Raw genomic sequence first — 21,063 nt, 5'->3', positions numbered from 1 at the left:
AGAAACGAAGGTAATCACTCATAACAATCTGACAATTCATCTGAAAACACTAACTAACTGCAATAGTCAGGGAGTGATTTATGCCATTTTCTGTCCATGTGGGCTAATCTACGTAGGCCAGACCAAACAAAGGGTAAAGAACCGGATACTGCAACACTGTAGCAGGATAAGGTGTCAAACCACAGGGGCACCCCTAGTTGAACACTTCATTACGATGGCCCATACACCTGAATCCCTCCAATGGGTGGTCATTGAGAAAATTACACTTGGTGCACGGGGTGGAGATATGGACTCAATACTAAACCTACGTGAATGTAAGTGGATGCAGTCACTTAATTCTGTGCAGAATGGCCTTAACGAGCAGGATGCCACCTTCTCTCAAATGGCACTACTCAGTCAATAGCGACAGGACATGTATAAATGTGAACCTTTTCTGTGTGTCATGATACCTGTTTTTCCATGCACAGAGGATGTTCCTTTAAGACTAGCTATACTGTGTTAGCGGTCATGAACTATTTAAAATCTGCTCTTATTTCTGACAGGGAACAGCATTAAGCTGAAAACCAACCAAGCATATTAGGTGACGCAAATGTGCATACATTGTGACACTTTGTTTATGTATTTCGCAATAGAAGACACTTGTTTATGTATTTTGCAATAGAAGATACTGTAATAAGTCTTGCTTTGTCCCCATCTTTATAGGTAAATGACCAAAGACTGTGCTTTCCTTAGATATATGCATTACTGCCAATATTAACTTTACACGCAGCGTGTATTCATTAGAATCTATTCATTTTTCTGTATAGTCCCTAACGTGCTCATCAACCAGTAGGACCTTACAGACGCTCCCCTACGCCCATACGCTTTGATTGGCTATGAGCAGTCGAGCCTCCAGTAAGTATCCGGCGGCTGCACCTTGCGGCTTAGACACAGCCGGCATACGAGGAAGAAGCATCTGAGAGACAGCCACTGCTGTCAAGACTTTACGGTGAGCCGTTTTCCTGCCTCGGGTCCCAGCAATGAGAGAGACCTGGTGCGCGATACACACAGCAGCGCCTCCCAGCTCCCATATGTAAGGCTAGATGCCATCAAAATGTTACTGTGTAATTTTATTCCTATGACTAGCGCTGCATTTGAGCGCCGACCTCTCGGCATTTTGATAAATATGCTCCGTATACCGAGGCAACTGCCTTTAACAACCGGTGATTTCCTCTTGCTTCAGAATCGCTCAATTAACAAAACGGCGCCTCCCAGCTCCCATATGTAATGCTAGATGCTAGCAAAATATCACTGTGTAACTTTAGCCCCATGAGTAGCGCTGCATTCGAGCGCCGATCTTTAAATATTAAAAACCGGCAATTTGACAAATGTGCCCCGCATACCGAGGCAACTGCCTTTAACAACCGGCGATTTCCTCTTTCTTCAGAATCGCTCGTGGTGCGAGAAACATGACCACATATACGGCGACTTAGCTGTGAACCTTCATGAAAGAGAAACAACCCTTTGGAGGAAAAGCTTTTTATCCCAGTAAGTACCCCCTCAGGACCTTTTGATAATTAATGCGTCCGCTACGCTTTAAATAAGTTTGGCTAGTAATTCTACTCTCCCCTTTCAGATAAAGGCGGAGTAACCACCCCAAAGGAAAGGAACCCTTGGTGGTCCTAACATTACGGCCACATAAGGGCCTCTGTTAAAGTAAGCCTTTCATATTTATTGATGTGTTTCCGCAGTGTGCCTTTCAGTTTCACTAAATATATGATACACTCATTCAGAATTATTATTCATAGGCGCTCCTGCTTTGCCCCGTCCTGATGAAGACCCCACTATGAGGATCAAACCTACCCTGTAAACCTGGGGGTCGAAACGTAGACCAGATTACAACCAATCTCCAATCGTAGGATTAAATCTACAGAGTAATACGAATCCTATGTATATGTGTATATTGGAACTGCAGATCGAACTACAGACTGTAAAGGGTTTATTTTATTCCACTGTGATTGCTTCTAGTCACAACCACCTTTACCTAGTCCCCACTTTTTTCCTATCACACCCATCCCACTTAACTATTCCCCTATTTCTATCACTTTGAGCGCGACATTCATGTAAATAATTTGCGCAAAATGTTTGGTTTTTCTATATGAAGTTTATGAACGGTGTATTCGATATAAGAATAACACCTACTGGTGTACAGATGTTTCAATGACTTAATTGATTAATGTATCTCCTGTGTCTGTATGTAAAGATACTCCTTGTGTCTAGGTACCTATGGAATTGAACCAGGTACTTGATTTATACTATGCTGAACTTAGGAATAAATAGTGTAAGCACACTGTGGATACAACATTGTCTGGTTTTATATTTTTGATTAATTACTTGCTTAACATTGATTGCTTTCACGAATCGATAGACTCTGACCATTTTTTCTGTAACTGCTCCCTGGAGGAGAGGCATGACGCCATGACATCTGACCTACCTACGCTGCAGCAGGATGTAATTCGGCTTCAGGATCAAAACGTCGATCTTCAGACCCAGATGGAAGACTTGGAGAACCGCTTCAGACGGCACAACATCCGGATCTGAGGGGTTAAGCTCTCCGAGGACACCCGTGACATCTTCACGTTCACTCAGGGTCTTTTCCACTTCATCCTGGGGGAGACACAGGACTCCAATGTTGTTCTGGACAGAGCACACAGAGTAGGTCCATTTCGAGCCCCTAATGCGCCACCGGCTGATGTTCTGGTATGTGTACAGAACTTTAGGACCAAAGAGGCCATACTCACTAAAGCAATGTCCCTCCATCCCATATCCTATCAGGGACACTCTCCGGTGCTATACCAGGACTTAGCCCTGATCACGTTGCAGAGGCGTCGTCAGTTTCATCCAGTCACGGACCATCTCCGGCAACAAGGGATCTCATACTCCTGGGATCACCAGTTTCGCCTCATCTTCTACCATAATGAAAAACTCCACCAGATCCGCTCACTCACAGAAGCCTGCCGTCTACTGGGACTGGCGAAGTCTACTGAAGATGATGACGATCGCAGCTCCACATCGAGACCCGAGGTCTTCTTCTCAGGAGGGCAATGCCAAGGCAGGCGACGGCGCTCTCAACGGCCGCCCAGATTGGAGATCGCCAAGGGCCAGCAAGAAGCCCTGTCCGCGGCCACTGAGGCCCATGCCGGAGAGACCTCGACCGGTAAATGCCCGCTTCCGGCCTACTAAAGCTGTTCTGGCTCCCTTGCTGCTCACGGGGGACGGTGGGGGTTGCGGACACCCCTTTTGGACATATGGCGGCCCCCCTTTGCTACCTGACCAGTTGCCCTGGGGCGACAGACTACTTTCGTTATTTGGACTTGTTGCTCTGTCCCCCGTTGGGTGCAGACTTTGGGGATTTCCTAGCTATGGCTTTTTAGGGTTCCTTTTTTTTTTCCTTAGCTACGTTTTGTTGGGTGGGTCCCCTTGTCCACACTTCCCCTTCCTCCGCCAGCACACGCCGCCTTCAGAGCAGATGCTACTGCCTTCTTCTTACAACACTCCCACACTCTGCCTGCACGGCGCCCATTCAGATACACCCTCTTCCGTCCACTAGATGCCACACGGTCCACTTAAAATTTTGACCCTTAATGTCTGAGGTGTGAATAACCCCATCATACGTCGGGCTATTCTTAACTATCTAGAACACTCAACGGCCGATATCTGCCTCCTACAAGAGACCCACTTATTACACAAAGACCAACACAGGCTGAAATCCCGAGCCTTCACCACACAACTGTTCTCCTCCCACTCCACTAAGTCTGCAGGGGTAGCAATACTGGTTTCCTGCTCCTTCCAGGGCAATGTACTGCAGAAAGATGCCGAGATCAAGGGTCGTCTACTCACGTACCAATTCCTAGTGGCTGGGGTATCCCTCATAATTGGCTCGGTATATGCTCCCAATGAAGGTCAGGACAAATTCCTACACTGCACACTCACTGAAGCCACAGCCAACTCTGAGAGGTGCCTGCTACTGGGGGGAGACCTGAATCTTGTCTTTGACAACCTCACCGACTGCTCCTGCCAGTGCACCAGTCAAGTAGGGGCCCTCTCACAGTCAGGTTTGGCACGCACCCGAGACCTGGGTCTTGTTGACTTATGGCGACATTTCAACCCGCATGGCCGTACCTTCACCTACTATTCGGGAGCCCATAAGACCTACGCCAGGCTATATTACTTCCTGTCCTCCACCCCACTGCTAGCATTAGCCACTGACGCTGATGTTCTCACCGCATCTCTATCCGACCACTCCCTAGTCATGGCCTCTTTCCTACTCCCGCACACACAGGTACCACGACGACACTGGCGACTCCACAACTCGCTTTTGCACCAGGCCTCCATCACTGACCAAATAAAAACTATTATCTCAAATTATTTAACCCTCAGTGCTAACGCCGACACTTCGCTGGTGACGCAGTGGACTGGCCTCAAGGCTGTCTTACGGGGAGAATTCATAGCCATTTCCTCTACCATTAATAGAGAACAAGACCAGAAACGGCATGAGTTCACACAGCGAGTTGCAGAGCTGGAACAAATGCACCAGCGCACTGGTGCTGCCAGAGCCTGGCGTCAACTTTGCACGGAGCGGAAGCAACTCGCGGCACTGGACCAGGAAAAAGCTGAATACGCTGCCCTTTGCCTACGACATGCCTACTGCACAGGGGGTGACAGGTGTGGCCGTCTCTTAGCCCATAAGCTACGGGAAGTGAGACAACGGCAAGGGGTGCTGCCCGTCAGACCATATGGGGGCAATCTCACCTCTGATGATGTAGCCATAGCAGAAACCTTCCGGGATTTCTACGCCAAGCTGTACTCGGGTGACTTCCTTGACACGCAACACAGCCTCGATTACCAAGAAGCCGCGCAGCTTCCATCTTTGAACTCTGCCCAGGCTGCCCTCCTGGATAGGGCTATTGGGCTGGAGGAGGTCATCGCGGCTATCTCACGCCTCCAGCTAGGGAAGTCATCTGGCCCAGATAGCTACTCTGCAGCCTTCTATAAAACCTTTTGCAATCAATTGACCCCCATGCTACGTGACCTCTTTAACACATTTGCCCAACCCGGAGCGATCCTGGAGGAAATGTTGGAGGCTTCGATTATAGTTATCCCAAAGCCCGGGAAAGACACCACTAGCTGCAGCGCGTATAGGCCTATCTCACTTTTAAACATCGACATTAAGCTCTATTCTATTCTCGCGACGAGATTAGCTCCTTATATGCTCCAACTGGTGGAGCTGGACAAAATGGGGTTTGTCTCTCAGCGTCAAACAAGCAACAACACGAAGAGAGTGCTCCATCTCATAGAAACAGTGTCTTGTATACAGGGGGAATGTATGTTGTTGGCTATTGACGCTGAGAAAGCCTTCAACAGGGTTCACTGGCCCTACTTAGAACAAATCCTGCAACGGTTCGGCTTTGGGAACGTCCTGAGCATACGCATTCTCAATTGTTATCTCTTGGCTCAGGCCACGGTGCGGGTTAATGGCCAGACGTCCTCCCGTTTCCCCATAGGTAGGGGCACTCGGCAGGGGTGCTCACTCTCCCCCATTCTCTTTGCGCTCTATATAGAGCCACTTGTGCGAAGAGTTAGACACCACCCCCTCATCACAGGGATCAAATTCGGGGGGACGTACACAAGATCAGCCTCTACGCGGATGTTATCTTGCTTTCCATCACTGACCCCGCCCAGACTATGCGGGCTCTCTTCCTGGAGCTGCATAACTTCGTGCAAGCCTCGGGGTTCAAGATCAATACAGACAAATCGATTGCCCTTAATGTCTCACTGTCTGCACCTACGCTAACCCACTTACAAGAAGAGCACCCTGTCCAGTGGTCCACCACCACGGTTCCTTACTTAGGAGTACAACTGGGCCCCACCATTCCAGCGACAATCACAGCTAACTATCACCGGCTTTGCACTCCAATACGCAGGGAACTAGGTAGATGGAAACATTACCCCTTTTCGTGGTTGGGCAGAATAGCAGCCGTCAAAATGAACACCCCAGATCCTCTACCTTTGCCAGACACTTCCCTTGCGCCCACCCGCCGGCTGGATTCAGCAGGCCCTGTCAGAGCTGTCGCACTTCATCTGGCAAGGCCACAAGCCACGGTTCAAGCGGGCAGTTGCAGTCCTCCCCCCGGAGCAGGGCGGGGTTGGCACACCGGATTTGCAGCTCTACTTTTAGGCGGTGCAGCTTCGCTACTTGGTAGAATGGCATCGCCTGGAATTTGAAAAACACTGGCTGTTTCAGGACCAGGCGGTTGCAGGCATGCCCTTACAGGGTAGCCCCTTCCTTCGGAAGAAGCACAGGCCATCCAACCTCTACGCATCTCACATCACAAGCACAATACTGGAAGCCTGGGAGCGCACTGCTTCCACACACGAGCTGACAACATTTGCCTCCCCTATGATCCCATTGTTTAATAACCGTGAATTTACTCCAGGACAGGGTCCTAAAGCCTTTACAAGCTGGCGCCTCTCCCCTTGCTGGTCCCTGGGACATCTATTTGTCTTGGAGGGCATCATCATGTTCCCACAACTAGAGCAGACTATGGCATCCCTGAGACGGACAGAATGCATTATCTACAACTCAGACACTGGGCACTTCAACCACAAGTTAAATAAAGAGCTCAGCTCCTCTTAACCCCTTATGAGAAGTGGCTGATTACCCGATCCTCGGATACAAAATTAATTTATGATCTGTATAAACACCTTATTGCGGCTTCCACCCATACATATAATGCGGGGAGGGCACGATGGGAGCAGGAGCTAGGTAGTACTCTCTCTCTTAAAGAATGGAGCGGCATATGCTACAGGGCCTGACATTAGGCATACCACACAGGACTCACTGAGACAATTACCAAAATTGCCACTTATTGGTACTACATACCAGAGCGCCTTCACCGCTTCGACCCACACATTAGCGACCAGTGCTGGAGGGAGTGTGGGGAGTTGGGCACTTTGGAGCACCTGTTGTGAAGCTGTGATCGAATCCAACCATACTGGGCTGCCATTATCGATGACATAGACTCTCATCTTGACACACAACTCCCACGTTTTCCAGCTCACATCCTCCTAGTGCTACCCAACCCACTGACATACCCTTTGAAATCCAGGAGAGGCAGTCTCATTGCCATCGCCCTAGGGGCAGTCACTCAGAACATACTTACTCACTGGCGCTCCCCTCAAGCTCCCCCACACTCGGGCTGGATACAGAAGCTTTGGATGGTGCTGGGCATGGAGAAATTATCCCTCACACTAGCGAGCAGGGGGGACGAATTTCCAGAGCTATGGCGCCCCTTCTTGACTCTGCTCACCACGGAGTTCAGGGAATTGACATGCCCCCGATATCTAAGGCTCCTTCGACTGGCGGATACGCAGATCCCTGAGAAGCACAACCCCAGGCGGCCACAGTGATTTGCACAAGGCTGGCATAATCCTTTTTCTTTTATTTCCTATCTTAATGGTTTGTGGACAGGGGGTGGGGGGAGGAGGGAGGATTGGGGGGGATGTTTTGTTATTAGATTCCCTTCCCTTTTTCTGAGGTTTCCTCCTGTAGACCCGCTCCCAGCATTTACTTAGTAATGCTTCTATCGCTGACTATTAATGTCTGTATCGCACTGTCTTAAGGAGCAGGAGGTCCAGTTCTTCTTTCTATGTTTGAAAATCAATAAAAGATTTAAACCATAAAAGCAAGGTACATCCACAGGTCTGTAGTTCCAGATAGTGTTGCATGTGCAGTCAATCAGCATGTAGGGCCTGGTGGTACAAATCAAAATTCCAGCAGGGCAATCCTTCTTATTCTCTTAGTTGTAAGCAGCAATTCTGAGAGGCTCTGCACCTCTTAAATATGTATTTAGTGTTCTCTGGGGCCAAGCAGGAGAGCACTGCTGTCAAATAAGGTGCAAGTCAATGCCCCAGAGCATGATCACTTCATCAAAAGTGTGGCATAATCTTCTCCCAGAAAGCACTATTCGTCTCAAATTTAACATGGCCGAAATTTCAGCAGAACATGAAGAGCTGACTAAACCAACTGTCAGTATTGCTAATTTCCATAGCTCTCCACACCCTACCATCTGCAGAGTCCTTCCTTACGCCTCCCATCTGTCAGGATTTGAGGGAATGGGGGTAGGCAGACCTGGCATTCTCTGCCTGTCCTGTTCCACCTTTGAAGCCCCTTGCTTTATGACCCTCCCCCTGCTCTGGCATTCTTATGTAGTAGAGCTCTCTCCAACAGATAGCCTCTACCCTGGCAAGCCACTGATCATTTCATCAAAGTGGCCTGGCTAATCCTGTTTACTCTGATCAATCAAGACTGCAGGAAGGCTTAATTTTGGCTTGCAGACAAGAAAGTTGTATTACTTCTCGTCTGTACAATTTAGGATAAATTCAACAATAGCATATAGTTTGATTAATCAATACCATTCTCCTTAGTCTTTGAATGATATTCATTCAATTCCTAGCAATATTTATCTCTTCATAAACTATTGAAATTTTATCCTATGGGGCTAGGCATCAACAATGGGGAAACTGAAATGTGCAATTTCTCCATCACCAGGGCACATAAAATAGATTTTATGAGGACCCTGCTTATAGTTGCATGATCTCTTTTTAAGTACTCCCACCACCAAAGTCGAGTTTGCAGTTAATTCACTTTTAAAAGCAGTACTGCAATGCAGGGCTGCTTTTCAAATATCCTCAGACGCTCAGCAGTACACACATGCAAGTGCAGAAAGGGCTGCTGGTCTCTACACTGTCCTGCCCCATTATACACTATGGACTTTACGTAGTTTTAATCCCTTGCCCTGTTATCTACTAGGGACTTATAGGATAGATCATGCAAATTGTAAGTGTACCCTACTACATGTGTGTGTTTTTACTGTGTTTTTTACATAGCACTGGCCCTGGGCCTGGCTCATTGAATCCTCCAGAGTGAGACCCGAGCATACCAGTCCATGCAATGAGCTGCTGCGTGGAATGGTTTCAATTGTCATTAATGAAACGATTGTTCAGAATTTTTCAGGACTTGTGAGTCACCCTGGGATTATACCCTGTGACGAGTCTTGGCTCTTTGACATACGAATTTCAGACTCAGGAATCTTTTGTCAGCAAGTCCTGAAAAATTATGAACAATCTTTTCATTAATGTAATTTGGAAACATTCTGTACGCAGCTGATTGCTTGGACTGGCATGCTTAGGTCTAAGTATGGAGTATGGAGTATTTACTGGGCAACGTTATCTATAAGGGAATTGACACACAATCAATGACACAAATACCAGCACAGTGCCTCAAAAAGAAGGATCTTGAATTGAATCCTGAAAAAGTCCATGAGGATTAAAAGCACTGGCAACTGGAGAATAATGAAAGAAGCTATGAGTTCCAGGTGTCTTGGCATTGTGTATGTAGAGTGTGATTCAACCTGCCCTCACAGGACTTGTCGTCTCTTTTGCTCCCCAAATTGATGGCTCTGCAGGTGAACTGAATGTTGGGGTCCCACTTGTTGCTCATAAATACGGCTCCATTTACAATAAGGGTTAGCCTTGGTCCACAGGTTGGTACTTGTACGGACATGCTATTTCACTGGGCCGAGGGTTTGGTGAGCTCCAAGAAAACCTTCAGGGAGCTGGTCCTAGGCCCTGTGTTCCAATGCATGTCTGCACCTTTTCCTTGAGTTTATCTTACTGAATCTCATCCTGCTCTGTAATGATGTAAGGGATTTTGGATATGATATCGTACTTGGTTAGGTTCACTGTAACTTTCTGCTTTGCTATAGTGTTGGGCTGGAGTTTGGCTTTTATTTGGCATAGGTATAAGTGTATTAAGCACAAGATTTTGTTGGGCGCGACCTCATGGGGCGGGTATAGTCTATCTGAACCTACTGCATGGGGTAGCAATGAGCAACCATAGCTTGAGTTGGTAGATGCTTGCCTCCCCACTGAGGTAATGTGCTGATACTAGGTGTTGTATAATAGTAATGCTACGTAATGCATGTGGGATGCCATCATTGCATGTGGTCAAGCTGTATGTTAAATGGGTTAGATCTCGGGACTCACACTGGACCACTTTATTTGGTGGCCTTGGCTGAAACTTGACCTGTTCTTGTACGATGACACATAGCTGAAAAAACATCAAAGCACACAGAGCACAAGACACTACACAGGTGAATATTTTGTGTTGGGTTATGAAAGAGTCGATGTATGGACGCTCCTATCCGCAAAGTGTTTGCGAAGTCTGAGAGAAGCCCTATGGGTTTTTCTGTCCCCAAAGTGTTCATAGTTCTTATTGGAAAAGCCTGTGATGTTGACTCCTTTGGTGGTGGTGGTAGTGGTAGGTCCAAGCAACATCTGACAAGTAGCACCATGACCCTTTCCCTTCAACCTTGACAGCTTTAGTAGTTGAAAAGACTACTTTAAAGGGCCCTTCAAACTTGCTGTCTTTCCACTGGCGATGAAAATTGCGAATTAGGACGTGGTTGCTGGACTATGAGATGGGGTACATTAGAACCACAGAGGTGTGCACTGCCTTCCTTTGCGTAACCTCTTTAGAGAAAAGTCTGAAGGTTTTGGTCAGTTCAGAGAGATATGTATGTGTTTAATCACTTAAGGCATTGGAGATGTTCTCTGTGCTTACTTCGGTTCTGCTCTGAGGCATTGGCATCTGAATTGACCTACCAGTGACTAGCTTATGGGGTGTCAGGTCTCTTCTTGGGGTGTTTCTTAGAATGAACAGGGCTAGTGGCAACCAATGCAGCCATTTCCTACCCATGTTGGCCCCCAGTTTGCTGAGCTTGTTTTTCAGAAGGCCTTTGAGGCACTCCACTATGCCATTGCTTTGGGGGTGCTCTGCTGAGACCAGCTTGTGTGTAATGCCCATCAGGGTACAGATGTTTTGAACTTTTTGTTTACAAAATGTCACCAGTTGTCTGATTGGATGACCACGGATACCCCCCATCTGGGTATGATTTTGTGAACCGGAAAGGTAGCTGCAGCTTTAGCGTCGCAGTGTGTACAGGAGTCTGCTTCTGTCCACCTAGATAAGGGGAAGACCACCACCATCAGATATGGACACACCTGACGATCATGTCGACTAAATCTATGTGTAGTAAGTGCCTGGAATGGCCCAGAGGGTCTTGGATAGATGAGGCTATGCCCTTCATTGTGGGCTTAGGTGGGTGCAGCTGGAATACTGTGCACCCATTAAGGTACATAAAGATAATTTCTGCCACAGAGAAAATAAACCAGCCTAATTGTAGAAGCCGCTTCAGGGTGGCGTTGATGAGCCCCACGTCATATGGACCAGTTGCCCATAGCTGTGGAGGTACCGGTGTGAAATTTTGATCTCTGAGGGATGTTGCCATGGTGACAGATGCCGAGGCCCTATGCTGCAGTTTGACTCTGATGTCAATGGGATCTTCTAAGACTTCTTGGTAGTTGTTCATCTGAATTGTCCTGTACGTTGAGACCTGGTTCTAGGAATATGATCCTGCCTCAACTGTCACTAATTCTTCCTCCTGGTGCTCCAGCTCTTGGATCCATTCCTTACAGAATTTCTTGGGTAGCTGCACTGGTCTCCCTAATAGGTTTTGGTGCATTGGCGATGAGGGTCAGGTCAGCCTTGGAGAATGCAGCCTGGTCTATTGGTGAGGCCCAGACTGTGTTCATGTTACCAGACGTGGGTCAGATGGTCATAAGTCATAAGGGGAGGTTTTTGGGGCTGATCAAGTCATGGTTCCACCTTCTGAAAAGTGGATACTCATGTTTAGTTTGGCCATTATATCTCTGCTCAGAAGGTTGGTGTGGAATTAAGGACGATGCAGTAGTTGACGTTGGAGTTAGTTTTCATCTATATCCCAGTCAAGTATTTTGGTCAAGGGAAGCCTTTTCACAGAAAACAACTGTGTATCCATGGTGTTACATGATAGGGGAACATTCCCTTCTTTGAAATAAGATCTTGCTGACCTGGTGTCCATTAGGAAGGTGTAATGTATGTCATTAATGGCCACCATGACACCATGACCATCACCATGACAGCTGACCACCACCATGACAACCCTACATCTCAGGTCTTGGAGAAAAAACTTAATGACCTAGCTTCTTACTTCCATAATAAAAGTCATGGATATTTATAGCTCCTTGCAGGATGGGATTAAGACAACTATAAGTCAGGAAAGAGTTCATGTGCGGATCTATTTTACTCCTGCCCTATCTCACTTCCCACCTACTAATACAAATGATGTGAGATCTCTCATGGAAAAGATCAGATCAGGCTCCTCACTAGACCCAGCACCACCTCTCGTACTTTGCAAGATCATTGACGATTTGCTTCCCATCAACAGTTGGAATCATTAATCTCTCATTAGAGTTAGGAGAAGTCCCAAAAGCTTGGAAACATGCAATAATCAGACCAATATTCATAAAACAATCCAGATCCAGCTCAATCAGGAAATTATTGACCTATATCACTTCTACTACTGATTGGTAAACTAAAAGAGAAACATGTAAATGAAGCTCTTGCTGAGTTTCTGGAAACTAACCTCTGCCTTCATCCTCAGCAGATGGGCTTTCGTGCACAGCATAACATGGAATCTGCCCTGCTAGCAGTGGCAAACAAATCAAAAATGATCCTGGATGAAGGCAACTCAGCTGTCATACTTCTCCTAGATCTGAGTGCAAAATTTGACACCGTTGATCATCCCATTCTATGAAACAGACTGATGGAAATCGGTTTCAATGATAAAACATTTTAGTGGCGTGCCTCCTTCTTAAATATCAGATCTTTCCAAGTCATTGAAGCCAACCTTTTTTCAAAAACAATGCCACTGACTTGCAGGGTGCCACAGTGCTCCTCGCTCAGCCCCACATTGTTTAACATCTACATGGGGCAGTTGGCTGAGTTAGTCCAGGAGTTCGGTATCTCCATGATATTGTATGCATATGACAGACAGCTGGTGGTCTCTCTGGACTCCAGAACTAATGGCTAATCAGACCTTTAAGCGCCATGTCTGAAGTGGAACAGGGACAAAACTGAGCTGATGGTCCTCAGAAACAATGCAGTCTCTAGGCTTCTGATCAACTGGCCTGTCTAGTTTTGTAAGCAGTCACAAGCTCTGCTATTAAAAATCTTGCCTTCTGACTAGTAAGGGAACTAACAATGGTGACGCAAGCAAAGAAACTTGCAGGTACTTACTTTGGGTTCTCAGAATGCTTCGTAAGATTTTGAAGCTTATACCTATGCAGCTAAGGACAGTAATTCATACACTGGTTAAATCATTCAGACAACATTCATACCTCATATATATATATATGAGGTATGAATGTTGTCTGAATGAGGAAAGTCTGTGTTGCAAGAAAGCATTGATATTGTTTGCTGCATTGTAGTTGGTGTGAGAGAAGCCCGTGCTTCTGAAGCACTTTTTCATTAGCTGTATCATCATTGTCTGTGGTCAAGAAGAGATTGTTTAGCAGGATCGCATTACTGGGTGTGTCTTGCTTTGTTGTCTTAATCAGCTACTTACATTGACACACGCGTGCCCGACTTGCACATCCCGACCTTTGTAGATAATTTCTTATTATGCGCCAGCTGCTCTCCAAGCCCTCACATGCACTCTAAAAGTATATATATATATATATATATATACCACCAGTCCCCGCCTCTTCCCAAAAGAAGGGTCCGACACATGCATTGAGGCTTTACCAGGTAAGATTTATTGCTGCCAAGTTGGAGGGCCCAAACAATTAAATATATATATATATATGTGTATATATCTCCAGGCCACTTTTATCTGTGAGTCCTGGGTCAATGTATTTCTATGCTTGCCGCTTCTGTTTGTCACTCTATGCTGTTCGTATTGTTTCAAAAGAAAAGCTAATTTCTGTGTCTTACCCTTTCCAATGGCTGCCAGTGGATGATCCAGCTCGCCACATGCCAGCAGGTTTGCAGTAGAGAGAGGTGCCTGTCGCACCTTTTTCTTCCAAATTCAGAGCAGAGTGAGCTCGGGCGGCTGGATCCTCCTGTCCCCAGGCTGCAGTCTGGGTATCTGCCTCGCCAAATATTGAATCAGGCTCTGATTATCAAAAAGTAGAACATAAAGGCTTGGCAATTAGGAACAGTTAATGTTTAATTAAACAATCAAGGCCAGGAATAGCAGCCACATCTTTTACAGTTTCATGCTGGAATTCAATTTGCATTAGGCACTTTGCATGCTTTATACTATACAATGGGTGCAATAAAGTGAAGCTAGTCCCCCTTTGGGTAGGAAATACTGGTACAGTGTTTTCAGATGCTTGATCCCACTGTGAAAGAAGGGCAGGGCCGTACTGGCCCCGGGAGACTGAAAGAGTGGGGGCTGATTTTGTTATGGCGACAGGATTTGCAAGAGAGTCAGCATTATTGGCCCTAATTAACAAACGCAGAAGTGCTTCACACTTGCCCCCGTGGGGCTGGTATGACAGAATTGCCAGAGCTATTTTGGGTTACCAGTCTGGCCCTGTGTAGGGGGCCATAAATACCAACTGTAAGTCACATTGTGAGGTGGTCAAGGTGGCTGGGTGTGTCATGAGTTACCTAGGGTGATGCTTACAACTAGGCATGTTTGGGTTTTACCCGATGAATGCAACTGATCGGCTGCTCCGGCATCATGTCCTTGGACAGAATGCAGGTCCTCAGATGTGTATTTATTTGTGTGCTTGAGTGTGTGCATCCTGGGCCAATGTCATTTACCTGCAATTTTCCAGGTGTGTTTGAGACTTGTTCAGTATCTGGTGTCTCCATCAAGGGAAGCACGAGGGGCGAACAGAGGGCAGCTGTGTTATGTTGATCTGATAAAGTGTCACTCTGAAACCATAACCAGTGTTTTAGACGAATTTGGTTAGCGCAGGCAGCAGTTGTTTTGTAGTGGGCCGCACTCCTATGAGCCTACTTAGCAATTTACCAATTTAGAGAAGTTTCATAAAACGTTATTCATATGTGTTAATGTTGATGGAAGCAATTATCTACAGCTTGCATTGCAAGCGTCTGACATTACAGTGGCATTGTAAATTGGATACATTTTAAACTTGCATTGTAGGCTCTGTGATTGGTATCAAAGTATTCGATATAAAAATGTGAACAAATGAGTGAGTTACTTCATTCAGTAATATCAAGCAAAGAAGACTATCAAGACAGGGCTGATTATTTTGCCTTACTGTAAACATCTGAATCAAATTGGAAGAAAGTAATTTTATTATCCTAACTGTTGTTTTCTCTTTAATTTAGCGGGTCATTGTGGCTCTCCTGATCCGATCGTCAATGGCCATATCAGCGGGGATGGCTTCAGTTATCGAGATACTGTGGTCTATCAGTGTAACCCTGGTTTTCGTCTTGTTGGTACATCTGTTCGAATATGCCTACAGGATCACAAGTGGTCTGGAAGAACTCCAGTTTGCGTCCGTGAGTATGGTATTTATTCCTCCAACATGCCCCCATACATGGTAGATTCAGAAGTTTATCTGTAGACTTCTGCCTTAGCAGAATACGACAAAGCACACAGACGTGGTAGATTTCTGTAGACAACGGCCTAGATTGTGTCAGCTAAAGATTGATGCAGTCCCCTAATTCTTAATTTAGAACTATACACAGCTCAGAGGAAATTCGCTGTTGATATGTCAATAGGCCAGTCATGTGCAGCCAAGCTGGCGATGCAGTAAAACTAGACAGCCCTATGTCTGAGACCTTCACTCTCTGAAAGGAATGACAAGAAATGGCATCTGTCATGCTTAATGAGGGATGCAAGCAGGAGTTAACCGTCTGGAATATGCATATGCTGCAAAGGACAGCATGAAAAACACGGGCATCCCCTGCTCTCGACAAATTCATGGGGGCTCAGAAGTCTTTTGAGCATAGAAGCCTTGGATCTGCCACCCAGTGCTTGGCGAGGCCAATGGTTACAGCTCTGTAGTGCCTTTCAGCAATTCTTTTTTTCAAGGCGAATTTCAAAGGAAAGCATGTTTACAATATGCATTTGTGAAGCTGGAAAGCATTCTTTGTTTATCTAGCCTAGGAAAACCGGTGCTCACGGGCAGCTCTCCTTTCAAGAGCATCCGAGGATGTTGACATTGACAGTTGTTGTGCAGAATAATGAGCCTCTCAAGCTCACAAATTCCGAATAACGATCCATTAAACTTCACAGGGATGGTCGTTACAGGTGACAAATGGGATCAGAATAGTTTAACATTTGCATCTTTCATTAAATATGTAACTTAATTGTCAAAAGAGCTGACTGCTAATTATGGTTTGTTCCTGAATAACAGATGTTGTGTCGATACATCTATAACGATCTTAGGCAGTAGCTAGTGATGAGATTGTGCATCCTATCCTTTAAATACCTTTAAATTCGACTTTTTTAAATCATGTCTCTAGTCTTTTACAAGATGTGTGCACTCTTGATTTATATACATCGAGAACTAATTCCCAGGGACTTCTTCGTAACGCCTTTTCAAATGTACGTTTGATGAAACCTCTCTGTGAAATAGAAGGGCCTAATTGACAAAAGAATTTCAGCCGCTCATAAACCAGACTTCTTTAAAAAATGGTGTAAAACTGGACAGAGAACTCAAACTTTTCTGACGAAGACAGAGGTTGCCTAGTTTTGTATTCTGATATTTCACAGGTCTATTGAAGTCTCTATATTTGAGGGAATTAATTTTTTGCCTTAGCGTATAATCATCTAGGGCCCCATGGGTCATGTTTATGACTTTGTGCCACAGCGCGGCAAGTCACCTTGCTGCACTGCGTCAACGGGGAAAGGGCAGCAATGTGCCATATTTATCCTAATATGGCACATCCCTGCACAAAAACAATACTGATAGGCATATTCCTCCATCTATGTGTGCTGCAGAATGCAGCACACGTAAAAAGAGGAAGTATCAAGGAGAAATAAAGATATTTCTTCTCGTTGTGCCTTTCCTGAGAAGGTGTATCGTTTTGCCACATTCCCAGGTCTACCAGTTCTGGTAAATCTGGGAATGCGTCCCATGAAACGCCTTCACAGACAACAATTCTCCAAACTTCTGGATCGCCTCCCAGAAGGTCCTTTTGGGATTCCAAAGTGTGGATAACTCAAATCCAAGGCTCTGGAAGCTCTGAGATGGTCCTCGGAATCGTGGGAGTACTTTTCCCAGAATGCACCTGACCAGCTCCCTAAAAGTCCACTGGACACACTTCAGATGGGTCTTTCTTGGTGGAGATTGTGCAGGTGGCGCTCTATTAATCTGTTGCTTTCAGGGAGTTTCTCTCCTCAATTCTTGTGAATCCATGCAAAGTCCTTGAGGCTGTAGTTCCAGATTGTGTAGCAGATGCAGTCCTTGAGAGGGCAATCCTTTGGGTGCAGATAAGGGTTCCAGCAAGTAGTCCTTCTTTGCCTTATTGTTTATGGCAGGGATCTGAGTTGCAGGGCAACACTCCCATATTCATACACAGGGTGCCAAGCAGGGAAGCACCTCTGACCAATGGGATGCAGGGTGTCATCCAGATGAATGACCACTTCCTCCAAAGTGTGGAATATTCTTGACCCAAAAAGCACTATTCTTCCAAAATCCAAAATGACGAAACTCTCTCCATAGATCTGGCTAAGCCAACCTACTGGTGTGGCTAAGTGTCCCTAACACCACCCTTCCAGACCCTTCACTAATCTAATTACTGAGACTCCTGTCTGGCTGGGGGTGCAGGTTATAGGGATGAGCCTGTGCTGCACTAAACTGTCATTCCCTCTTTGAAGACCACTTTGGGTATGCCACCCCATTCTATTTTTTGCTCTGCAGCTTGCAGTTCTTCTTGATCCTTGGTCAGGCCACTTCACACCTCATTAAGACAGCTTGGCTCACCCTGGCAGATGCTGACCAATCAGGGCTTGGCTGCTGGAAGGCTGTATTTTGACTTACAGAAAAGAAAGTTCTATAACTTATTTTCTGTGATAGTTATAATTATTCTAACAGTGGGAAGTTTTTGCATTTATTCTAACTATCATTTTGATAGTTTGAAGTATATGTTCTAGATCCTTTCTTTCAATAGTTACAATGTAATGAAGTGTTTCCATGTTATCCTATGGAGCCACTGTGATACAATGAGGAAAAATGAAATTGACAGTTTTTCCTTCACCAGGGTATATAAAACATCTTAGATGTTGTCCCTGCTTATAGTTACAAGGCACCCTACCCCTGGGGCATGTAGGAGAGACCTTAGGTATGACCTATATGTAAAAATGAGGTAGTTTAAGACTTTAGAAGTACTTTGAATTCCTAGGTCTAATTTGCACATAGATTTAGTTTAAAAGCAGCCTGCACGGCAGGGCTGGCTTTTAAAATGACAGCAGGACCACAGTAGTACACACTTAAGTACATTAACTCTACTGGGGCTCTAACCCTACATGCCCTACCTTATACTATGGACCTACAGGTAGATTATCAGTACTAATTGCAATTATACCTAATTACCATATACTTTTAATCAGAGCACAGGCCCTGGGTCTGGTTAGCAGAGCCCAGGGCTTATACAGAGTCAGAAAACCAGCACCTTGTAGTCAAAATGGGGCAAAAAGTGGGGTCAGAGGCCCTGCAAACAGGTCCTGGTTTCTCACATCACTGTCCAACCACTGCTTCAAATATTTCCAGAGCATTGGAGAAATTATAATGAGTAGTAATATTATCTTTTTTGTTTGGTTAATTTAAACTATTGAAATAAGAAAAACAGTTAGTTAATTGATCAGAATGGCCGCTCATGATTAAAGACCAAAATTTACAGTTTAGTATTGTTAAAATATTCAAAATACAATAGTGCTTTGTGTGAAAAAATCATGCGGCTAAGTCAGTAAAAGATATTTTGTCAAAGATAGTTTGTCAAAGGTAAAACCTGCTTTTTACAACAACGATTGATAAAATTCAGTATAGCCAACAGCTCGATGTGCAGTCAGCAACATATAAACTCATTCTAAAAATAACTAGAGCTGAAACAGTTATAAAAAATTATCAAGGATAAAACCGTTTTTTAGCACCGAAAATTATTGAGATTAAGAGAACGTGACACCATAAGATTCTGTGTAAGCTACAAAAACCAATGTGCAAAGCCAGCAACTTACATATGGCAGGGCCCAGTATGCAAAACCAAGCATTTTAGAAGTTTCAAGTGAATGTTCAAATTAGCGAATAGTTGAGGAGCTCCTGTTGACTTTGGGTCAATATCCTTTCCAAGGTATTTTAGCATCCTGTAATTTCAATGTTTGACGAAATAAAAAAAAATACAGCCAGATTCATGAAGCAAAAATCGGCTCGCAAAGGGCCAGATTCTGCGAATCTGGCCCTTTGCGAGCGCTTTTTTTGCATTTGGGATTCATCATCCCAAATGCAAAAATCGCAAATTTTAAAATCGCTAAATTGCGAAGAATTGCATTTAAGGAATCTCTATTTGAGATTCCTTAAATGCAATTCATGAACCATTTTAGAATTGCGAATTCGCAATTTTTGGCCGCTATTTACCGCAAAGTCTGACTTTGTGGTAAATAGCGAAAACTTAGAAAAATGCACTTTAGTGCATTTTTCTAAGTTGGATGTTACACAAACACACATGTCCTTTGGACATGTGTGTGCGCAACACCAGTGTAAATCACCATTTCAGGGGTGCTACAGGTTGTCCTTTGGACACCCTGGCACCCTTGAAATCGCTTCCTTATTTGAGATTCGCTAATTGCTAATCGTAAATAAGGAATGACTCCCCATTCATTCCTATGGGCCTGGCCCATAGGAATGAATGGGGAGTCATTCCTTATTTGCGATTAGCAATTAGCGAATCGCAAATAAGGAAGCAGTAGAAATCGCTATAAATTTTGCGATTTCTACATGCATCCCGTTTTGCTAGTCTTTAATAGCGATTCCTTAATATTCGCTATTAAGGACTCGCAAAAGAGGAGCATGAATAATCTGGGGATAGTGTTTAGACTCTTGGTACAGATGGCAGGGACTGCTATGCAAAACCAAGCAGTTTGTAAAATCCAATTCAGTGTGCAATTTAGCAAATATTTGAAGAGCTCCTTTAAACTGTAGATCATTATCCTTTCCAAGTTATTATAGCTTCCTTTGACCAAATATGAGAGTACATGATTATCTATGGCTCAGTGATCTATGCAGCAAATAATTGTTTGTGGTGTTTAGTTTCTTTTCAGCCAAGCGTCAGAAATCTTACAAGGCGGCAGGCTAACTTAACATCTCCTCCATCAAAGCATGCTTTCACTGCCTGCTTACAAGTTCATATTCCCTTGGCACTGAAGAGAGGCTTCAGTAATAGTCTGCATTTGTAGCTAACTTTTCAACGTATGCACAGCAGATGCCTGGCGCAGTTGGCCACGGAAGGTTGCCTGTGGGCACCTTCATGGTGGTAAGTAGAGCAGAGAAAGGTGGATGCCAAGTCAGTGCCAAATATATTTTTCTTTAGTTTCTTTGGTGAACCCTTTACCTAGATAATAATGAGGAGTGGCCCTGTGGTAGCTGTGCACAGTGAACCATCTGTGTGCCCTTCTCAACAGCCTCAGGTCTCTTGATCTTAAACCAGCTCTTAATACAGGCGCCTCTGCGTGCAAGTTGTTGCATCTGCATATGTAATTTCGATCTTATTTGAGCCGATGACATATATTTTTGTCAGTTAAAAATCTTTCTCAGTGCTCTCATCACGATTCCATCCAGCGTGCTGGTGTCCCTACCCCACATGTACTCACACTGGTCGTTGATAGTTGGAATGAGCTTTGCCTGTATCACCTGAATCTGTGGAGTGAATCTTGGTCCAATGATTTTGTTCTTGAGATTTTGTACTGCTACTGCCATTGCGATTTGTCTTTTTTTTAATGCCTCTTTGTGAGCCATAAATGTGCCTTTGCGGTCTATTATGACTACCAGATATTTATATGTGTTGACTGTTTCTAGCTGGCCAAATGCCAGTGGTGGTTTCAAATGAGCTTTCTCTGGTTTTACTGCATGACTTTGGATTTGTCTACATTCATGTTCAACCCA

At 45.0% G+C, this 21,063-nt stretch overlaps 1 protein-coding gene and 1 long non-coding RNA gene across 2 annotated transcripts in view; both read left to right on the top strand.

Annotated features, from left to right (window-relative positions):
- The window catches only part of CSMD1 (CUB and Sushi multiple domains 1), a 4,503,734-nt gene that overhangs the window by 4,055,349 nt on the left and 427,322 nt on the right, over positions 1–21,063 (top strand). Inside the window, exon 53 of the mRNA XM_078647516.1 lies at positions 15,287–15,460. Within this exon, the coding sequence (XP_078503642.1) occupies positions 15,287–15,460 (174 nt within the window). The remainder of the gene's footprint in view (positions 1–15,286; positions 15,461–21,063) is intronic.
- On the top strand, positions 1,415–1,891 carry LOC144761408 (uncharacterized). Its single transcript, XR_013595708.1, has 3 exons — positions 1,415–1,527; positions 1,616–1,695; positions 1,788–1,891. It is a non-coding gene; the product is annotated as an uncharacterized LOC144761408 (long non-coding RNA).

Source organism: Lissotriton helveticus, chromosome 6 (genome assembly GCF_964261635.1).
Source record: "Lissotriton helveticus chromosome 6, aLisHel1.1, whole genome shotgun sequence".
Lineage (NCBI taxonomy): Eukaryota > Metazoa > Chordata > Amphibia > Caudata > Salamandridae > Lissotriton > Lissotriton helveticus.
Note: the sequence above shows the minus strand (reverse complement) of the source record. Positions and strands in the feature narration are given on the sequence as shown.